Source organism: Haliotis rubra, unplaced genomic scaffold (genome assembly GCF_003918875.1).
Source record: "Haliotis rubra isolate DU_JTF1 unplaced genomic scaffold, ASM391887v1 Scf498, whole genome shotgun sequence".
Classification (NCBI taxonomy): domain Eukaryota; kingdom Metazoa; phylum Mollusca; class Gastropoda; order Lepetellida; family Haliotidae; genus Haliotis; species Haliotis rubra.
The window spans coordinates 186025-203640 of NW_025767188.1; the positions used below are offsets into that span (position 1 = coordinate 186025).

Sequence of the window (17616 nt, forward strand, 5' to 3'; positions counted from 1 at the left end):
GCATCAGGGCGTACTGGGCTGTGTAAGAGTGAATGTTTCAGTTTAGTTTTACACCACTTTTAGCAATATTCCAGCAATATCATCACGGAGTACAACAGAAATTGGATTCACACATTATACCCAAGGGAATCGAACTCGGGTCTTTGGCGTGATGAGCGAACACTTTAACCACTAGGCTACCACCCCACAGCTTATGTTGTGTACGAATTTCCTGAGTTTCATCAAAGCATTTGAATGGCTTTGGTACTTTCAGGGACATTGTTGAAAATGGGTTTAACCAATTTGTTATTAAACTTGACTGACATTCTCACTTCGTAATTCTTCTAACAATTATGCTTTAATCATTTTTTGATAGATATTTTGGCATTTATTTTGATTACTGTTTCCATGGAACATATTTTACTGAGCGTAATTAGCTTTACTGGATAAATATCAGTGTTATTTTATTGAAATGTATGTTTTGTTACCATGTTGATCTGTTGTTGGAGATAAACCCTCTCGTGGGGCTTTTCGTGTGTTTGTATTTGAACCAGCAAATGAATCCGAACCAGCAAATGGGGGCACATGCTGCTTACAGTGCCTCAATTCGCTGCAGAGATTTTTTTGTGTGTTTGCACTTAGGTGGAGCAAAAAACAACTTCAGTATTACAGAACATGAACATAGGTCATTGTGAAAAAATGTTTTGAATTAAATATTTTATTGAAAATGTATTTTTTAAAAATGTACTTTACTATGTTTTGATCGATTGCACACGCTCACAGAAATCAGTAGCTCCTCAATTCACTAATCAATTACTTCATGTTGTACAGTGCACAGATTTGTGATCATGTTGATTTAATGCAAAGATGTCTTCACTGTAGGAATACAGGACATCTTCAGCAATAATAGTTGTGTAATGGGATGTTTATTTATCTGTGGAGATTCTCTTTGTAATAACCCATGAACAAATTCATTTGGAAACATTTTAAATGGTTATCTTTTTTTACAGACGTGCCTTTCAAAGTCACGTATAGATATCACAAGGGAGACAACTCTGTCTGCCTCGGCAACGCACATCTTGCTGGGTTGCTGTCTGTGGTAATAGTCAGTGAAGTGACACTAACTTGGAGCATGTCTCAGTAACAGAGCCTTCATGAATAGATCAGTTATTCCTTGCTATCAGCTGGGGTGTAACTTGCAGTCTTTGAAGGGCATTTAAAAACTGGAAGAACATGAATGCATGACACTTTTTATGGATAACAGATTCTTTTTTTATTCTCTATCACAACGTTTCAAAGCTAATTCTTGCTCCTTCATCAGGTGATAGGGTATAACATGTATGTTGATCAGTAAACCCTTGCTATCAGTTTAGGTGCAACACGCATGTTACCCAGTTAACTGTTAGCGCCTATGTTGCCCAGGTAACCTTTGCCAGCAGGGATAACCAGCAGTTGTAGTAAACGGCCAGTGATTCTCTCAGGTCTGTGACTTTTCCATGTTCCAAGGTGCCTGTCTCACCTCTCAGAGAAGTATCAGGTTTCAGTGTTGTCACGTTTGGCAGGGAGAATAGAAGACGCTGTAGGTAATCCCTGTGGGTTAGTTCTGTGTTGTTTTATATCTATTTTCCTCTTACTCATGTTTAATACATTTTTACAAAATCACTAATATGCTGGATATAAAATATATTGTATCTTGTACATTTTTACGAATAAATATGTTTCCTACTTGTCATTTTTTAATATTACTCAGGATAGACTCAGGATAGACTCCATTGTAAGTTAACATTAAATGACTTATAACCTCCCTATTGATGCCATGAGGACGTGTCAATATCACGTCAAGCCTTTCTCCCACTGGAATACTGTTCCAAGTTGCAATATCAAACAGTACTGGGGCGGTATTCATAAAGAAACTAAGATTTTTCCTAAGTCCAAACTTAAGTTTTTTACAACTGACTTAGCTAAGTCTGAGACTTAAGATTCTATTCATAAAGCTACTAAGTCAGAAACTTAGCTAAGTTTCCAAAGACAAACTAAGTTTTTTTCGTAGTGCATACCCGCGTGATCACTAGGGTGAATCCGAGTTATTTTTAGACTTCCGGCGGAACTCTTTTATAAAAAGGTGTGAAAATGGCTTTCGTTAGGATCTCCCTTTTGCTATTTACGGCAGACGACACATTGAGATACCGCGGTAATACATTGTGAAAAATATGTCGGAGTCTGAGATAAAGAAGAGAAAACCTAATTGGACTAAAGACGAGGTCCTGCTTTTGACAGAACTCGTGAAAACAAACGCCAGAGTGTTGGAAGGAAGTTTGGTCCGGGCGTGACGTCGGCGAAGCGGCAAGAGGCGTGGCAGGTAATGTAAACATTGGGTCCAACTGTCAAGGTGTAGTCAAGAATACAGAAATGTCTTAGACTACGCGCCACACATAGTTTTTATTTGTTTTGAATAAGTACGATTTTCTGTTCTCTTTTCTGAATTACATTGGTACGCCTATGAAACAGCCATAAAATGCATCAAACACTGGAAAAATGTAGTAGGTGTAAGTGATGATTAGCCGAGGTCACACGACGAAGGAAAGGAACATGTATGAACGAAAAAGGTTTTTTAAGCGAACATGACCTCATACAAATAAATAGTTTGATGAGGCTACAGCATGTAGTGTCAGGAATATTTGTAAAATTTCCTGTGTTTTGTTTACTAACAATGGAAAATTTTAAAAAATAGGAAATCCTACTTTATAATTTTTTTTAGGAAATCCTAGTTTATAAATATATGACTAAATATGAAAGCTTTGAGTGATATCTATTAAAGGTATTATCATCATAAGTGTAATCAACTTTAGAACAATTGATTTCAAGAATATATGGGAAATTAAAAAAATAGGAAATCCTACTTTTTATAAAAAAAATTAGGAAGTCCTATTTTATAAAAATATCCTTTCTCCCAAATGCTGGCGACGAATCTAATGCCATTCCCATCTAGACGGTATCGCCGAATTAATTCTTCATCGCTGTATTCAACGAGACTTTGTCTTTTTTGGTGAAATGAGTGAGTGAGTGAGTTTAGTTTTACGCCGCACTCAGCAATATTCCAGCTATATGGCGGCGGTCTGTAAATAATCGAGTCTGGACCAGACAATCCAGTGATCAACAGCATGAGCATCGATCTGCGCAATTGGGAACCGATGACATGTGTCAACCAAGTCAGCGAAACTGACCACCCGATCCCGTTAGTCGCCTCTTACGACAAGATAGTCGCCTTTTTATGGCAAGCACATGGGTTGCTGAAGACCTATTATACCCCGGATCTTCACGGGTCTTTGGTGAAATGAACGACGCCTCAGCGCTACGGCAGCCATATTGTTTACTGACTTAAGTCAAACACCTTCCAGTTAAGCCTACCCCTGCCCAGTCTTAAGATTTAAGTCGGAAATCGCCAAAACTTAAGCCTAAGTTGCTTTATGAATATGACTTGAGTAAAATCTGAAAACTTAAGTCAGAAAAAGTGATAAACTTAGTTTTTTCAAAAACTTAAGTCATATTTCAGACTTAAGTTATTTTATGAATACCGCCCCTGGTGTACTCTAATAACGTAGGGGCGGTGGGGTAGTCTAGTGGTTAAAGCGTTGGCTCGTCGCGCCGAAGACCCGGGTTCGAATCCCCACATGGGTACAATGAGTGAAGCCCATTTCTGGTGTCCCCCACCGTGATATTGCTGGAATACTGCTAAAAGCGGCGTAAAACCAAACTCAGTCAGTCGGTGTAATAACGTAACCCTCGAAACCTCGACTTAATGAAGGCAACCTAATACACTGGGCCTATACAAAGAAATCAGTCTTAGCGAAAAAGATGATCGTAACTCCTCCCATCCTTTAACACAAATTTACGACATACATACAGTTGCGCCCCTTAGCTGACAATGATCCGACGATCGTAGGTTCGAATTCACCTTGATTATCTTTGATTGGTCAGCACCATATTTGTTCCTTCCATATTGAAGCGACACACTGTGATGTACCGGGATATACTCAAGGACGGTATCATGTATCCGGAAAAAGCAATCTCTAATCGCTTCGTAAATACTAGTAGTCCAAGTATTACTTAATTGAACAAGACCGTAAAACGCAACTGAATTAAACAGTTTACTGTATAAATGGGTACAGAGTGTTGAAGAGATTTTACCCTCAACAGCATAATGTGGCCCATGTTCCCAAGGGTACTTAGATGCAGATTGGATTGTTATATTGTGTTTCATGTGCACAGTCTACCCTGGTTATAACACCAAACTGGTTATAACGCACAACATTGCCAGCAAGGATTTCCCACCACTACAGTTCCCTGGCTATGACGTCACAACCTTTCGCTGAACAAATGTTCCAGTTCCCATTCTATATGCTGTCAGTTCCTTTTGCCAGGTGGTCAACTTCAACACACCGTCTGCTTGGAGTAGGTGATTATTCAGGAAGTGTGCAAAGTTTTAAACCTTCCTTAAGCTGATTAACAGTCCGTACTCATTCACTCACATACGAGACCGCCTCCGTGGTGTAGTGGTTAGAGCGTCCGCACCAAGAGCGGAAGGTCGTGGGTTCGATCCCCGACCGCGTCATACCAAAAGACGTTAAAGTATGGTACTTGTTGGTCCTTGCCTTGCGCTCGGCATTAATGGGTCCAACAAGGACTGGTCGGCTCGGAGTCAGTATAATGTGTCTGAGTGGGGTATTCATGCTTCACTGCGGCATGGTATGTCAGTGGGCTAGCACTATAAAACCAGCTTAAGTCTGGGCTTGTACAAGCAGCCGCACTTACACATACACACGCATCCACGTCGTCATATGAGCGAAATATTCTCAAGTACGACGTAAAACCCAATTTCACCTCAGCTCACTCACATACGGACCCCATAACATATTTGTGTGTCAGGGAAACCAAGGATAACTGTGTTTGAAAAACGTGTTTATTATGAACAAAAAGTACAAACAATATTTACATAACATTTACAAACAAACAACAAAACAATAATGACTAACTGACTGACTGACTCACTCACATGTAGTTGGATTCAGTATTTTAGCCTGCCTTAAGAGTACCCGGAACAAACAATATCAAGTATCTCTGTCATGAGAAGTTACATGCAGGATGGTGGACATCCGGAGAGGCCCCGGTAGAGCTGTGGACGTCATCTTCTGTGTCAGATCAAGACGTAAACGAAGCCGTATTTCCGAGGGCAGAGCTGTTCCCTATGTACGTCATAATTGTCCCCTGGGAAGTTTTGGTTGGTTTGTTATATTTGACATTGTGGAGCGGCCATACTCATCATCAACCATTCTTCTGTACGTATTTCACAAGACGTGACATTTCCCGCACCGACTCGAACAGCCCTTCTCCATTTGGTGCGCATGCGCCGTGTATGTGCCATTTCCGGTTTTTGAGGTCGCTGATGTCAAGTTCCTCAGCAACCTCGGGGGGCTTTAGGGCACCTGTGTCCAAAACACAAATATATTTTACAAATTACTTCATTCATAATAATTTCCTTCTGCGGCGTGATAAACGATGTCCCATGACTCCAAAGAACTCATCTTTTATTTAATGTGAAGAGTGGCGGCAGGGTGGCCCAGTGGTGAATGTGTTAGCTCTTCTCAGATAAAACTGGTTTGATTTCCCTAAACACCCCGTGTCCATCACTGTACAGTATGCTAGCATATGGCAGGAATGTGAGTTATGCCAGTACAAAAACCAACATGTTATGTATCTACCTGTCGCGCGCAGTAAAACCATTGGTGAGTTCTCCCAACGCCCTGGTTTAATTTCCCCATAACAGTGTCACTGTGCCTAGTATCAATCACTAGTTTGCCTGCTGTAGGTCTGATTCTACCTTGCCGGTCATTATAGACTAGTCTGAGTCACTCATCTGGCAAATCCTGCTTGTTAGCTATCACCACTACCGGCACCCCAGCCATCTCCGGCGAACTGCAGATTACATGGAGCTCCGACCTGGCTTCCTTCATGCGCAGACGATCTGCGCTGTCCACCACGTAGATCAGACCTGGGGAGTATCGAAGAATTGACTTCAACATGTTTGGCGGTGTTCTCACTGTGTAAATCCTCACAGCCAACCGTTATAACTTCACAGACTGCTCTCGTAACGTTTAACACAAACACACACCATGAAGTCTGTGACACACCCATCTTTTTGTCATCCAACCAGGATTCAGTGGGAAAATGCCAAAAATATTTTTTTGGTTAGCCAATCAATAGCCACGATATATTTGAAAGGCAATTGCGTTATCCCATGTAATTGTAGTTGGAATATCTATTGATGCAATTTATTTCGTGTTCCTAACCTTAACCGTAGGGAAAGTTATGAAATGTTGTCTAGGGGGTGGTATAATGTGTCGTTGTAGCATGTGTTGGTCAACCACTGCACTGCCGTCAACGTCAATCCACCCAATGGGGGTATTACGATACGTCAGAAGAGCCAGGCTACAGCTGAGGGCCCAGCTGGAGAGCGTCTCCCGTCAAGTTCACTCACAGACATTTTCTGATATCTACCCCATTTTGTCGGCCATAACAACAGACTGGGTGTACGTACTGTGCACCGTGGGTTATTCTGTGTGAAAAGTATGACTCCCATTTTAATATATGATAGTGTAGGGTACATTTGTTGACCTACCTTGTGTGTTGGGGTAGTAGCATTGTGAATATGTTGACTTACTTTGTGTGTTGAGGTAGTAGTGTTGGGTATATTTTGACGTACCTTGTGTGTTGTGCTAGTAGTGTAGTGTATATGTTGACCTACCTTGTGTGTTGGGGTATTAGTGTTGTGAATATGCTGACCAACCTTGTGTGTTGAGGTAGTAGTGTTGGGTATATGTTGACCAACCTTGTGTGTTGAGGTAGTAGTGTTGTGAATATGCTGACCTACCTTGTCTGTTGAGGTAGTAGTGTTGTGAATATGCTGACCTACCTTGTGTGTTGTGGTAGTAGTCTTGGGTATATGCTGACCTACCTTGTGTGTTGAGGTAGTAGCGTTGGGTATATGTTGACCTACCTTGTGTGTTGGGGTAGTAGCGTTGGGTATATGTTGACCTACCTTGTGTGTTGAGGTAGTAGTGTTGGGTATATGTTGACCTACCTTGTGTGTTGTGGTAGTAGTGTTGGGTATATTTTGACCTACCTTGTGTGTTGAGGTAGTAGCGTTGGGTATATGTTGACCTACCTTGTGTGTTGTGGTAGTAGTGTTGGGTATATTTTGACCTACCTTGTGTGTTGAGGTAGAAGCGTTGGGTATATGTTGACCTACCTTGTGTGTTGAGGTAGTAGCGTTGGGTATATGTTGACCTACCTTGTGTGTTGAGGTAGTAGTGTTGGGTATATGTTGACCTACCTTGTGTATTCCTTTCCAAGATCCTTGAACGTGCAGTTGATGTCAGACTCAGATCCTATCTCTCTTCAAATGATTTTCTGAACAGATTCCAATCAACCTATCGTCCTAGGCACAGTACTGAGACCGCCTTACTTCAAATTCTGAATAACCTGAGATGCCATGCGGATTTGGGTAATGTGTCACTTCTCCTCTTGCTTGATCTCTCAGCGGCGTTCGACACGGTCAACCACCAGAAGCTCCTTAGCCGTCTTCAGGATGACTATAACATACAAGGGGATGCATTGGCCTGGTTCCGTTCCTATCTGAGCATGAGGAGTCAGTCAGTTCTTGTCTCTGAAAGCATGTCTGAGTCAACGATCCTAGAGTGTGGTGTACCCCAGGGCTCAGTCCTTGGGCCGCTTCTCTTTGTGTTATACACAAACCCTTTGGAGAAGGTCATTGATAACTTTGATCTGAATCACCACGCATTTGCAGACGACCTCCAGTTGATGGATTCCTTCAAACCAGAGGATGTATAAATAGCAAGATCTAGAGTGAGTCAGTGCACGAAGGCAATTAGTTCATGGATGATGACAAATGAGCTGAAGCTCAATGATGATAAGACTGAGGCTATGTTGATTGGCACATCGCAACGTCTGAAAAGGATAAACTCTACGGACATCACAGTAGCCAACTCAGATATCCAACTTTCATCCAGTGTAAAAAACCTAGGTGTTTATCTTGATCCTTGTCTCACCATGGAGCAACATGTCAACCATCTCTGTAGAGTAGGCTACTTCCATCTCCACTCTATTGGTAACATCCGCCATCTTGTAACCACAGATGCTGCTAAAGTTCTCACTCAGTCACTTGTTCTCTCCAGGATTGACAATTGCAATAGCCTACTGTTTGGAATCTCCAATGATCTTCTCTTCAGACTTCAAAAACTTCAGAATGCTGCCGCCAGTGTTGTCACTAAAACATCCAAATGGACTCACATAACCCCAATCCTCCAGAGTCTGCATTGGCTGCCGGTTGAAGCAAGAATTCATTTCAAGATCTGCACTCTTGTTTTCCGCTGCAAACACGGCCTAGCTCCTCCATACCTCTCTGAGATGTTGTCAACATATATGCCTGCCCGTTCTCTCCGCTCTCAGAATCAACATCTTCTCTCAGTTCCCCAAGTTCGTCTCAAACACTTTGCCATAGGTCATTCATATTTGCAGCACCAACCCTATGGAACAGTCTTCCTACTCCCATAAAAAATGCTTCATCCCTAGAAGCATTCGAATCGGGACTCAAAACCTTCCTCTTCAAAAAAAGTCTACAACCTATAACTGCAAAATATTCTCACGGTTATTTTGGCTAATTGTCATATCTTCCTCTTGAACTCTAGTGACTCTTTTTATATATAGCGCTTTGAGCATGCTCTGGATGGACTATGGTGCATAAGAAATAACCATTTATTATTATTATTATTATTTATTAGTGTTGTGAATATGCTGACCTTCCTTGTGTGTTGAGGTAGTAGTGTTGTGAATATGCTGACCTACCTTGTGCGTTAAGGTAGTAGTGTTGGGTATATTTTCACCTACCTTGTGTATTGAGATAGCAGTGTTGTGAATATGCTGACCTACCTTGTGTGTTGAGGTAGTCGTGTTGGGTATATGCTGACCTACCTTGTGTGTTGAGGTAGCAGTGTTGGGTTTATGTTGACCTACCTTGTGTATTGAGGTAGTAGTGTTGGGTATATGCTGACCTACCTTGTGCGTTGAGGTAGTAGCGTTGGGTATATGTTGACCTACCTTGTGTGTTGTGGTAGTACTGTTGGGTATATTTTGACCTACCTTGTGTGTTGAGGTAGTAGCGTTGGGTATATGTTGACCTACCTTGTGTGTTGAGGTAGTAGTGTTGGGTATATTTTGACCTACCTTGTGTGTTGAGGTAGTCGTGTTGGGTATGTGTTGACCTACCTTGTGTGTTGAGGTAGTAGTGTTGGGTATATGTTGACCTACCTTGTGTGTTGAGGTAGTAGCGTTGGGTATATGTTGACCTACCTTGTGTGTTGAGGTAGTAGTGTTGGGTATATGCTGACTTACCTTGTGTGTTGAGGTAGTAGTGTTGGGTATATGTTGACCTACCTTGTGTGTTGGGGTAGTAGTGTTGGGTATATGTTGACCTACCTTGTGTGTTGGGGTAGTAGTGTTGGGTATATGTTGACCTACCTTGTGTGTTTGGGTACTAGTGTTGGGTATATGTTGACCTACCTTGTGTGTTTGGGTACTAGTGTTGGGTATATGTTGACCTACCTTGTGTGTTGGAGTACTAGTGTTGGGTATATGTTGACCTACCTTGAGTATTGGAGTAGTGGTGTTGGGTATATGTTGACCTACCTTGTGTGTTGGGATAGTAGTGTTGGGTATATGCTGACCTACCTTGTGTGTTGGGGTAGTAGTGTTGGGTATATGTTGACCTACCTTGTGTGTTGGGGTAGTAGAGTTGTGAATATGCTGACCTACCTTGTGTGTTGGGGTAGTACCGTTGGGTATATGTTGTCCTACCTTGTGTGTTGAGGTAGTCGTGTTGGGTATGTGTTGACCTACCTTGTGTGTTGAGGTAATAGTGTTGGGTATATGCTGACCTACCTTGTGTGTTGAGGTAGTAGCGTTGGGTATATTTTGACCTACCTTGTGTGTTGAGGTAGTAATGTTGGGTATATGTTGACCTACCTTGTGTGTTGAGGTAGTAGTGTTGGGTATATTTTGACCTACCTTGTGTGTTGAGGTAGTCGTGTTGGGTATATGTTGACCTACCTTGTGTGTTGAGGTAGTAGCGTTGGGTATATGTTGACCTACCTTGTGTGTTGGGGTAGTAGTGTTGGGTATATGTTGACCTACCTTGTGTGTTGGGGTAGTAGTGTTGGGTATATGTTGACCTACCTTGTGTGTTTGGGTACTAGTGTTGGGTATATGTTGACCTACCTTGTGTGTTTGGGTACTAGTGTTGGGTATATGTTGACCTACCGTGTGTGTTTGGGTACTAGTGTTGGGTATATGTTGACCTACCTTGTGTGTTGGAGTACTAGTGTTGTGTATATGTTGACCTACCTTGTGTATTGGGGTAGTGGTGTTGGGTATATGTTGACCTACCTTGTGTGTTGGGATAGTAGTGTTGGGTATATGCTGACCTACCTTGTGTGTTGGGGTAGTGGTGTTGGGTATATGTTGACCTACCTTGTGTGTTGGGATAGTAGTGTTGGGTATATGCTGACCTACCTTGTGTGTTGGGGTAGTAGTGTTGGGTATATGTTGACCTACCTTGTGTGTTGGGGTAGTAGCGTTGGGTATATGCTGACCTACCTTGTGCGTTGAGGTAGTAGCGTTGGGTATATGTTGACCTACCTTGTGTGTTGTGGTAGTACTGTTGGGTATATTTTGACCTACCTTGTGTGTTGAGGTAGTAGCGTTGGGTATATGTTGACCTACCTTGTGTGTTGAGGTAGTAGTGTCGGGTATATGTTGACCTACCTTGTGTGTTGGGGTAGTAGTGTTGGGTATATGTTGACCTACCTTGTGTGTTTGGGTACTAGTGTTGGGTATATGTTGACCTACCTTGTGTGTTGGAGTACTAGTGTTGGGTATATGTTGACCTACCTTGTGTATTGGGGTAGTGGTGTTGGGTATATGTTGACCTACCTTGTGTGTTGGGATAGTAGTGTTGGGTATATGCTGACCTACCTTGTGTGTTGGGGTAGTAGTGTTGGGTATATGTTGACCTACCTTGTGTGTTGGGGTAGTAGAGTTGTGAATATGCTGACTTACCTTGTGTGTTGGGGTAGTAGCGTTGGGTATATGTTGTCCTACCTTGTGTGTTGAGGTAGTCGTGTTGGGTATGTGTTGACCTACCTTGTGTGTTGAGGTAGTAGTGTTGGGTATATGCTGACCTACCTTGTGTGTTGAGGTAGTAGCGTTGGGTATATTTTGACCTACCTTTTGTGTTGAGGTAGTAATGTTGGGTATATGTTGACCTACCTTGTGTGTTGAGGTAGTAGTGTTGGGTATATTTTGACCTACCTTGTGTGTTGAGGTAGTCGTGTTGGGTATATGTTGACCTACCTTGTTTGTTGAGGTAGTAGCGTTGGGTATATGTTGACCTACCTTGTGTGTTGGGGTAGTAGAGTTGTGAATATGCTGACCTACCGTGTGTGTTGGGGTAGTAGCGTTGGGTATATGTTGTCCTACCTTGTGTGTTGAGGTAGTCGTGTTGGGTATGTGTTGACCTACCTTGTGTGTTGAGGTAGTAGTGTTGGGTATATGCTGACCTACCTTGTGTGTTGAGGTAGTAGCGTTGGGTATATTTTGACCTACCTTGTGTGTTGAGGTAGTAATGTTGGGTATATGTTGACCTACCTTGTGTGTTGAGGTAGTAGTGTTGGGTATATTTTGACCTACCTTGTGTGTTGAGGTAGTCGTGTTGGGTATATGTTGACCTACCTTGTGTGTTGAGGTAGTAGCGTTGGGTATATGTTGACCTACCTTGTGTGTTGGGGTAGTAGTGTTGGGTATATGTTGACCTACCTTGTGTGTTGGGGTAGTAGTGTTGGGTATATGTTGACCTACCTTGTGTGTTTGGGTACTAGTGTTGGGTATATGTTGACCTACCTTGTGTGTTGGAGTACTAGTGTTGTGTATATGTTGACCTACCTTGTGTATTGGGGTAGTGGTGTTGGGTATATGTTGACCTACCTTGTGTATTGGGGTAGTGGTGTTGGGTATATGTTGACCTACCTTGTGTGTTGGGATAGTAGTGTTGGGTATATGCTGACCTACCTTGTGTGTTGGGGTAGTAGTGTTGGGTATATGTTGACCTACCTTGTGTGTTGGGATAGTAGTGTTGGGTATATGCTGACCTACCTTGTGTGTTGGGGTAGTAGTGTTGGGTATATGTTGACCTACCTTGTGTGTTGGGGGAGTAGTGTTGTGAATATGCTGACCTACCTTGTGTGTTGGGGTAGTAGCGTTGGGTATATGTTGTCCTACCTTGTGTGTTGGGGTAGTAGTGTTGGGTATATGCTGACCTACCTTGTGTGTTGAGGTAGTAGTGTTGGGTGTATGTTGACCTACCTTGTGTTTTGGGGTAGTAGTGTTGGGTATATGTTGACCTACCTTGTGTGTTTGGGTACTAGTGTTGGGTATATGTTGACCTACCTTGTGTGTTGAGGTAGTAGTGTTGGGTATATGTTGACCTACCTTGTGTATTGGGGTTCTAGTGTTGTGTATATGTTGACCTACCTTGTGTGTTGGGGTAGTAGTGTTGGGTATATGTTGACCTACCTTGTGTGTTGGGGTAGTAGTGTTTCCACAGCTGTCGGATCTTCCCCTGACCCCCCACGTCCCACACGGTGAACGTCACACCTTTGACCGGGCTGATGGTCTCCACGTTGAAGCCGATGGTGGGGATGGTGGAAACGTCCTCTTCCAGCTTCGGCTTGTACAGGATCGTCGTCTTACCTGCGACACCAACACCACTGAAAAGGTGAAAAATAGTTTTTGTTTTCAACCAAGACCCAAATTCTTGTAGGAATACCATCTCAGAATTGCAGGAACAGTGCCGTGTCGACGTAAAACTATATTCACTCTAACCTCGGCCAGTGCCACGGTTTACTGTTTACTCCCAAGTCCCGGGAACCACAACGAGCACTTTACTCTTAGCTCGACACAAACGGAGTGCTATATATAGTATGAGGTACTATTCAGACTTACAGGCTAAGTGTCTTTTCAGTACTTCGTGAGACCCCATGTCCTGCTATACATGACTGAACGTGCCAAGGTACACTGTCGGTCAAAGTTGCTATATTGGACCACTTCTTTCTTCATATCCTCAATATTTCTAGTCCTTTTATTGTTTATTCTGTCCTTCATTAGTCCCCACGAAATCTCAAATGGGATATAATCTGGGCTGTAGCTGGGCAAGTCTAAAACTTGAACATTTTCGTCCGACAGCCACTGTTTTGTGTAGCCAGCGGTGTGTTTTGGGTCGTTATCATGCTGGTAAATCCAATTATCTTCATACAGTGTTCGGGCTGTTGGAAGGAGGTAACCATTTAAATGTCAACATATCGTTCCTTCGTCAAACTTCCAGTGAAAATACACAACGGCGTCACTCCCACATGTGAAATTTCGGGCTATGTTTTGGGCGTTGGTAGATAGGTTTCACGGTACCTTTTGTTTACATTTTCACACAGTTCGAAAACAGGCAGACAGAACTTTCATCAGACAAGGAAACATTATCCCAATCAGTGAATCTACACCAATTTAAACGTCTTTCTTTTTGTTCATCATTTATCAATGGTCAGGGGATTCTGCGCTGTATCACCCAGTTAAATCTGTGAAATTCGTTTCTAAGGGTTCCATTACATAATGGAGGACTTCCTCTATTAATCATCTCAATTCTGATACATTCAATATGTTTGAATTTTCCCCTGCTCACTTTCCCCGGCTATACGTAGTACTGAACATCCTTGGCCTCCCTGCCCTTATCTTGTGCTCAATGCTAACTCCTGACTGAATATTAAAGTTCTGTATTGAAAGTTCTGTTTTCTGTAGACAGAAATGTCACGTCTACTAGCTAACTCATTTGCATTGGTCACACCCCTTTGAAAAACATCTAGAATCAGCTTTCTTTTCCCTTCTGCTGTCAAATCTGCCATGTCAACAGAGGAAGCCGTATACTACAACAGGGGAGATAACTCTTGATGTAGTAACAAGAGTTGCCTCCCATTATGAGTACCTTACTACATAATGTAACATCTATTCTATAAGTTTATTATCATTATTAGGAAACAAACATTTTCTCAATAATTTCTGTGAAAACAGTATATGGTGAGTCTATCGGCTTCAACCGATATAACAAGTAAAACATCTGTCGTACGTTGTGAACATTGTGTATTTCTTTATATACCACACCTCACCTACCACATCATCGTTTAATCGTGAGAATCTTTGATTATCAAAGACAGTTTTTGAAATTTATAAAACCATAACATTATTTGAATGAGAACATAGGACTTCTTACGGTATCTGATCTGTCTTGTATTATAGGTTTTCAACAACAGGTTATACTGATCAGTAAACAAGGAACGCTTAATACTGATTCTCTGAGTTAAACATAATGAAATATTATTATGTTTTACAGATTAAAGATTAAAATGCAGCAGAGAGGGTTCGGGTTATCCTGGCACAGTCAGGCTGGTAAGGCTCATCATCAGCTCTGGGCCCTCGCCCCCTCTACACGCAGCCCAGACAGCGAATGGGACTTCTCCCAGGAAACACTGCCTAGTCGAACCCACCAAGAACTTTCCGGAGAATATGAAGGCTCCCCAACACTGCAGCCTTCTGCATTACCCAGAGTGTCAGAAGGGTTGTACTTCCGGTGGAAAACCCGGGCACTCTCCTGACGTGCGCCAAGAGATCAGGGGGTACCTAACCAAGGGCATCGAGAACAATCGGGAGTCTGACGACAGTGTACTTGGGATGCAAGCGAGACATTTCAAAGGCGAGGTCCACATATTTATCATGCTTTTCCTGAATCTTGCCAATCACATTGGTGTCAAAAGGGACAGAAAATTCAATGATATAAATACATTCAATGGCTTTATCAAAAAGGACAAGATCAGGTTTGTTTGTCTTCTGAGGCTGTATATGGGCCTATTCCACAGAAGTTTGAAAGCATCATTTTCCATGACGCCCTGGACATGTTCAGAGTCGTACCATGGATGGACCTCGGTGTCAAAGCCACAGGCATGACGAAGACGGTAGTAAAAGAAACCAGCCATGCCATCATGTCTTTTAAGATATGCTGTTTGTGCCAAGGAAGGGCTTCCACTGACAAGGTATTGGACAGTCTCTGTAAATTCATTGCATAATCGACATTTCATGGAAATATTTTCTTTTAGAATCACATTTAGGCGATTACGAGTGGGACTTGACTGGTCCTGAGCAGCAAAATGGAAACCCTCAGTTTCACATTTAAGACCAGCTGACTTCATTCAGGTGCAGGAATCGGCTGGATTGCTGTTCTGTTCCACACACTGCATGTACACACGATGCAATGGCTTCTCAGAAAGCTTCTCCACAAAAGACCGACTCTGAGCAGACTTGGTGAATAACTTCACCTGGTTTACTCCCATCGCTGTACCGTCTAGCAGTACATTGCCATCAACAAAATCAACCTCAAATTTCAGATAGTGACTATTATTATTATTATATCTCCCCATCCTTTATACGCATTGATCTTCACCAACCAACAGTTAAAGTTATAAACTGGGTCCGGCGATGGGACTCGATTATTCAAGGAACGCCGTCATGTACCTGGAATTTGTATTAGTGCGTCTTTCAACAAACAAATACACAAACAAACAAACAAACAAACAAACAAACATCCCCGAGCCTACCTGCCCCATCCAACCCAAGCATCAGGATACGTGCTTTCACCGATGAAAACTCATGGTGGATCCTCATAAGCCGTGAGAGTGACCAGCCCATAGCGATGTCACAAAACGTCCCTTCAACACGATAAATAGTCCACAAAATGTGTCCACTTCGGCAGAAAGTGCGAAGTTGTATCACGGCTGTCCCTTTCCGCTCTGAATTTATACCAGTTGTTATCTAGTCAGTCTGCATGACTGTCGTCACCATGACCACATACACCAATGGGAGTCTTACATAGGTCACATTCAGGAAGCTTGTTTTCGAAATATACAATTGTCAATTTCTGGTCACGTGGAGTTCTAAAAATAGCTCCGCAGCGCGATGGATATGGCGACGGCCATTTTCCGAAACCTCCGAAATCCCCTCTATGGATATCATGTGCGAAAATACGACGATCCAAGCAGAATGCGCTTAAAGGGTTGAGGTACTTTGATAAAAATAATTCCGCTTACATTAATCGGTTTAATATGAATGTCTAGAAAACTTGAAAAATATAAAATGTATCGTCATTTTCATATGACTTTTATTACAACTGCATATTCAAGAAAATAATCCCATTTGCGATTGTTAACCCGTCTTTACAAAAATGCATTTATAAAATAGAATTTTTATTAGCCGTTTACTTTATATCTACAATGCATACATTAAGACGGGTTAAAAACCAAAATGGGATATTTTTCTTGAATGTACAATTGTAATAAGAAAAATAACTTCATCTGCAAAAAGTCCCAAACACAATTGCTTAAAAATAGTTATCACCTCTTAATAAATATGGAGATGAAAATAAAAATAAAAATAAACTTTCGAAACCAAATGGATCAACACGCATAATGTCAGTAAGCGCAGGTAAAATCTCAGAAGAAAACACTGAGTGGAAACACAAGAGCAGTTATAAATGTGAACAAACACACGAGTGCGTATTTGAATGTTTCACTGTTCATGGCGCTGTCCATATTAAAAACTCCAAATTATGCAAAACAATTCTGCTATAGTTACATCGTTATTTGTAATGTCAAAATGACGATACATATTTCCCCGATTTTCTAAACAATCACATACTAGTACTGTCATAACCGATTAAATGTTCTCGGGATTATTCTTATTAAATGACCTCAAACCCTTCCACTCATTCTTATAGGTTTGGCGTATTTTCGCTTATGATATACATCGGAGACGAGACACTCTCGGCGGTTACGGAAATGGGCGAGTGGTGACGAATGGTGGAAAGGTATCATTTGCAAGGTGAAGGTTATTTCAGAATTGACAGAGTGAACTAAAAACTGACACAACTGGGCTACGTTCTGACCCCTAGGTACACTAATCAGCATCACGTTCGTCAAATCCAATCACACATCATCACAGACAATTGGAAACAGTCAACTTCCCCTGCATCGGCAAATCAAAACAGTAACCCTCAGCGCAGGCGGCTACATTTAGAGGGGATTCCCCGTCACATGACCCGGTTTCCCGTGACGTCATTTTCTCCAGCGTCTTTCGCGCCAGGTGTTTGGAGTTTCGTCAGCAGGTGTGCGTGTGGAATATGACAGCGTAGAAACCATGTTGCATCACGACCCGAAACATAAACATATCCCTCCACGCTGGAACCTCGTCGACTATATAAACCAAGTTTAATAATACTGTATCATTCAAGCTGTGATCGAGACACAACATAAGACGACATTAACGCGTCCTGCGCTGTCTCAGATATTAAATATTGACTTCTCGTGTCAGAGCTACTCAAATCATGGGTGTTATCTTGGATAAACTTGCTGAGTACAG

At 42.1% G+C, this 17616-nt stretch overlaps 1 protein-coding gene across 2 annotated transcripts; it reads right to left on the bottom strand.

Annotated features, from left to right (window-relative positions):
- Positions 1–4980: 4980 nt before the first annotated feature.
- Positions 4981–17604, bottom strand: LOC124291615 (ADP-ribosylation factor-like). Of its 2 annotated transcripts, none has more exons than XM_046728667.1 (4): positions 17144–17604; positions 12682–12858; positions 5894–6028; positions 4981–5462 (listed from the first exon to the last, which is right to left on the bottom strand). In XM_046728667.1, exons 1-4 carry the CDS (start codon positions 17163–17165, stop codon positions 5302–5304), a joined length of 495 nt encoding a protein of 164 aa, XP_046584623.1. In that variant the 5' UTR covers positions 17166–17604; the 3' UTR covers positions 4981–5301. The 2 variants fall into 2 exon arrangements, with proteins under 2 accessions (XP_046584623.1, XP_046584622.1); XM_046728666.1 differs by having other exon boundaries at positions 17123–17604.
- Between the last annotated feature and the right edge of the window lie 12 nt (positions 17605–17616).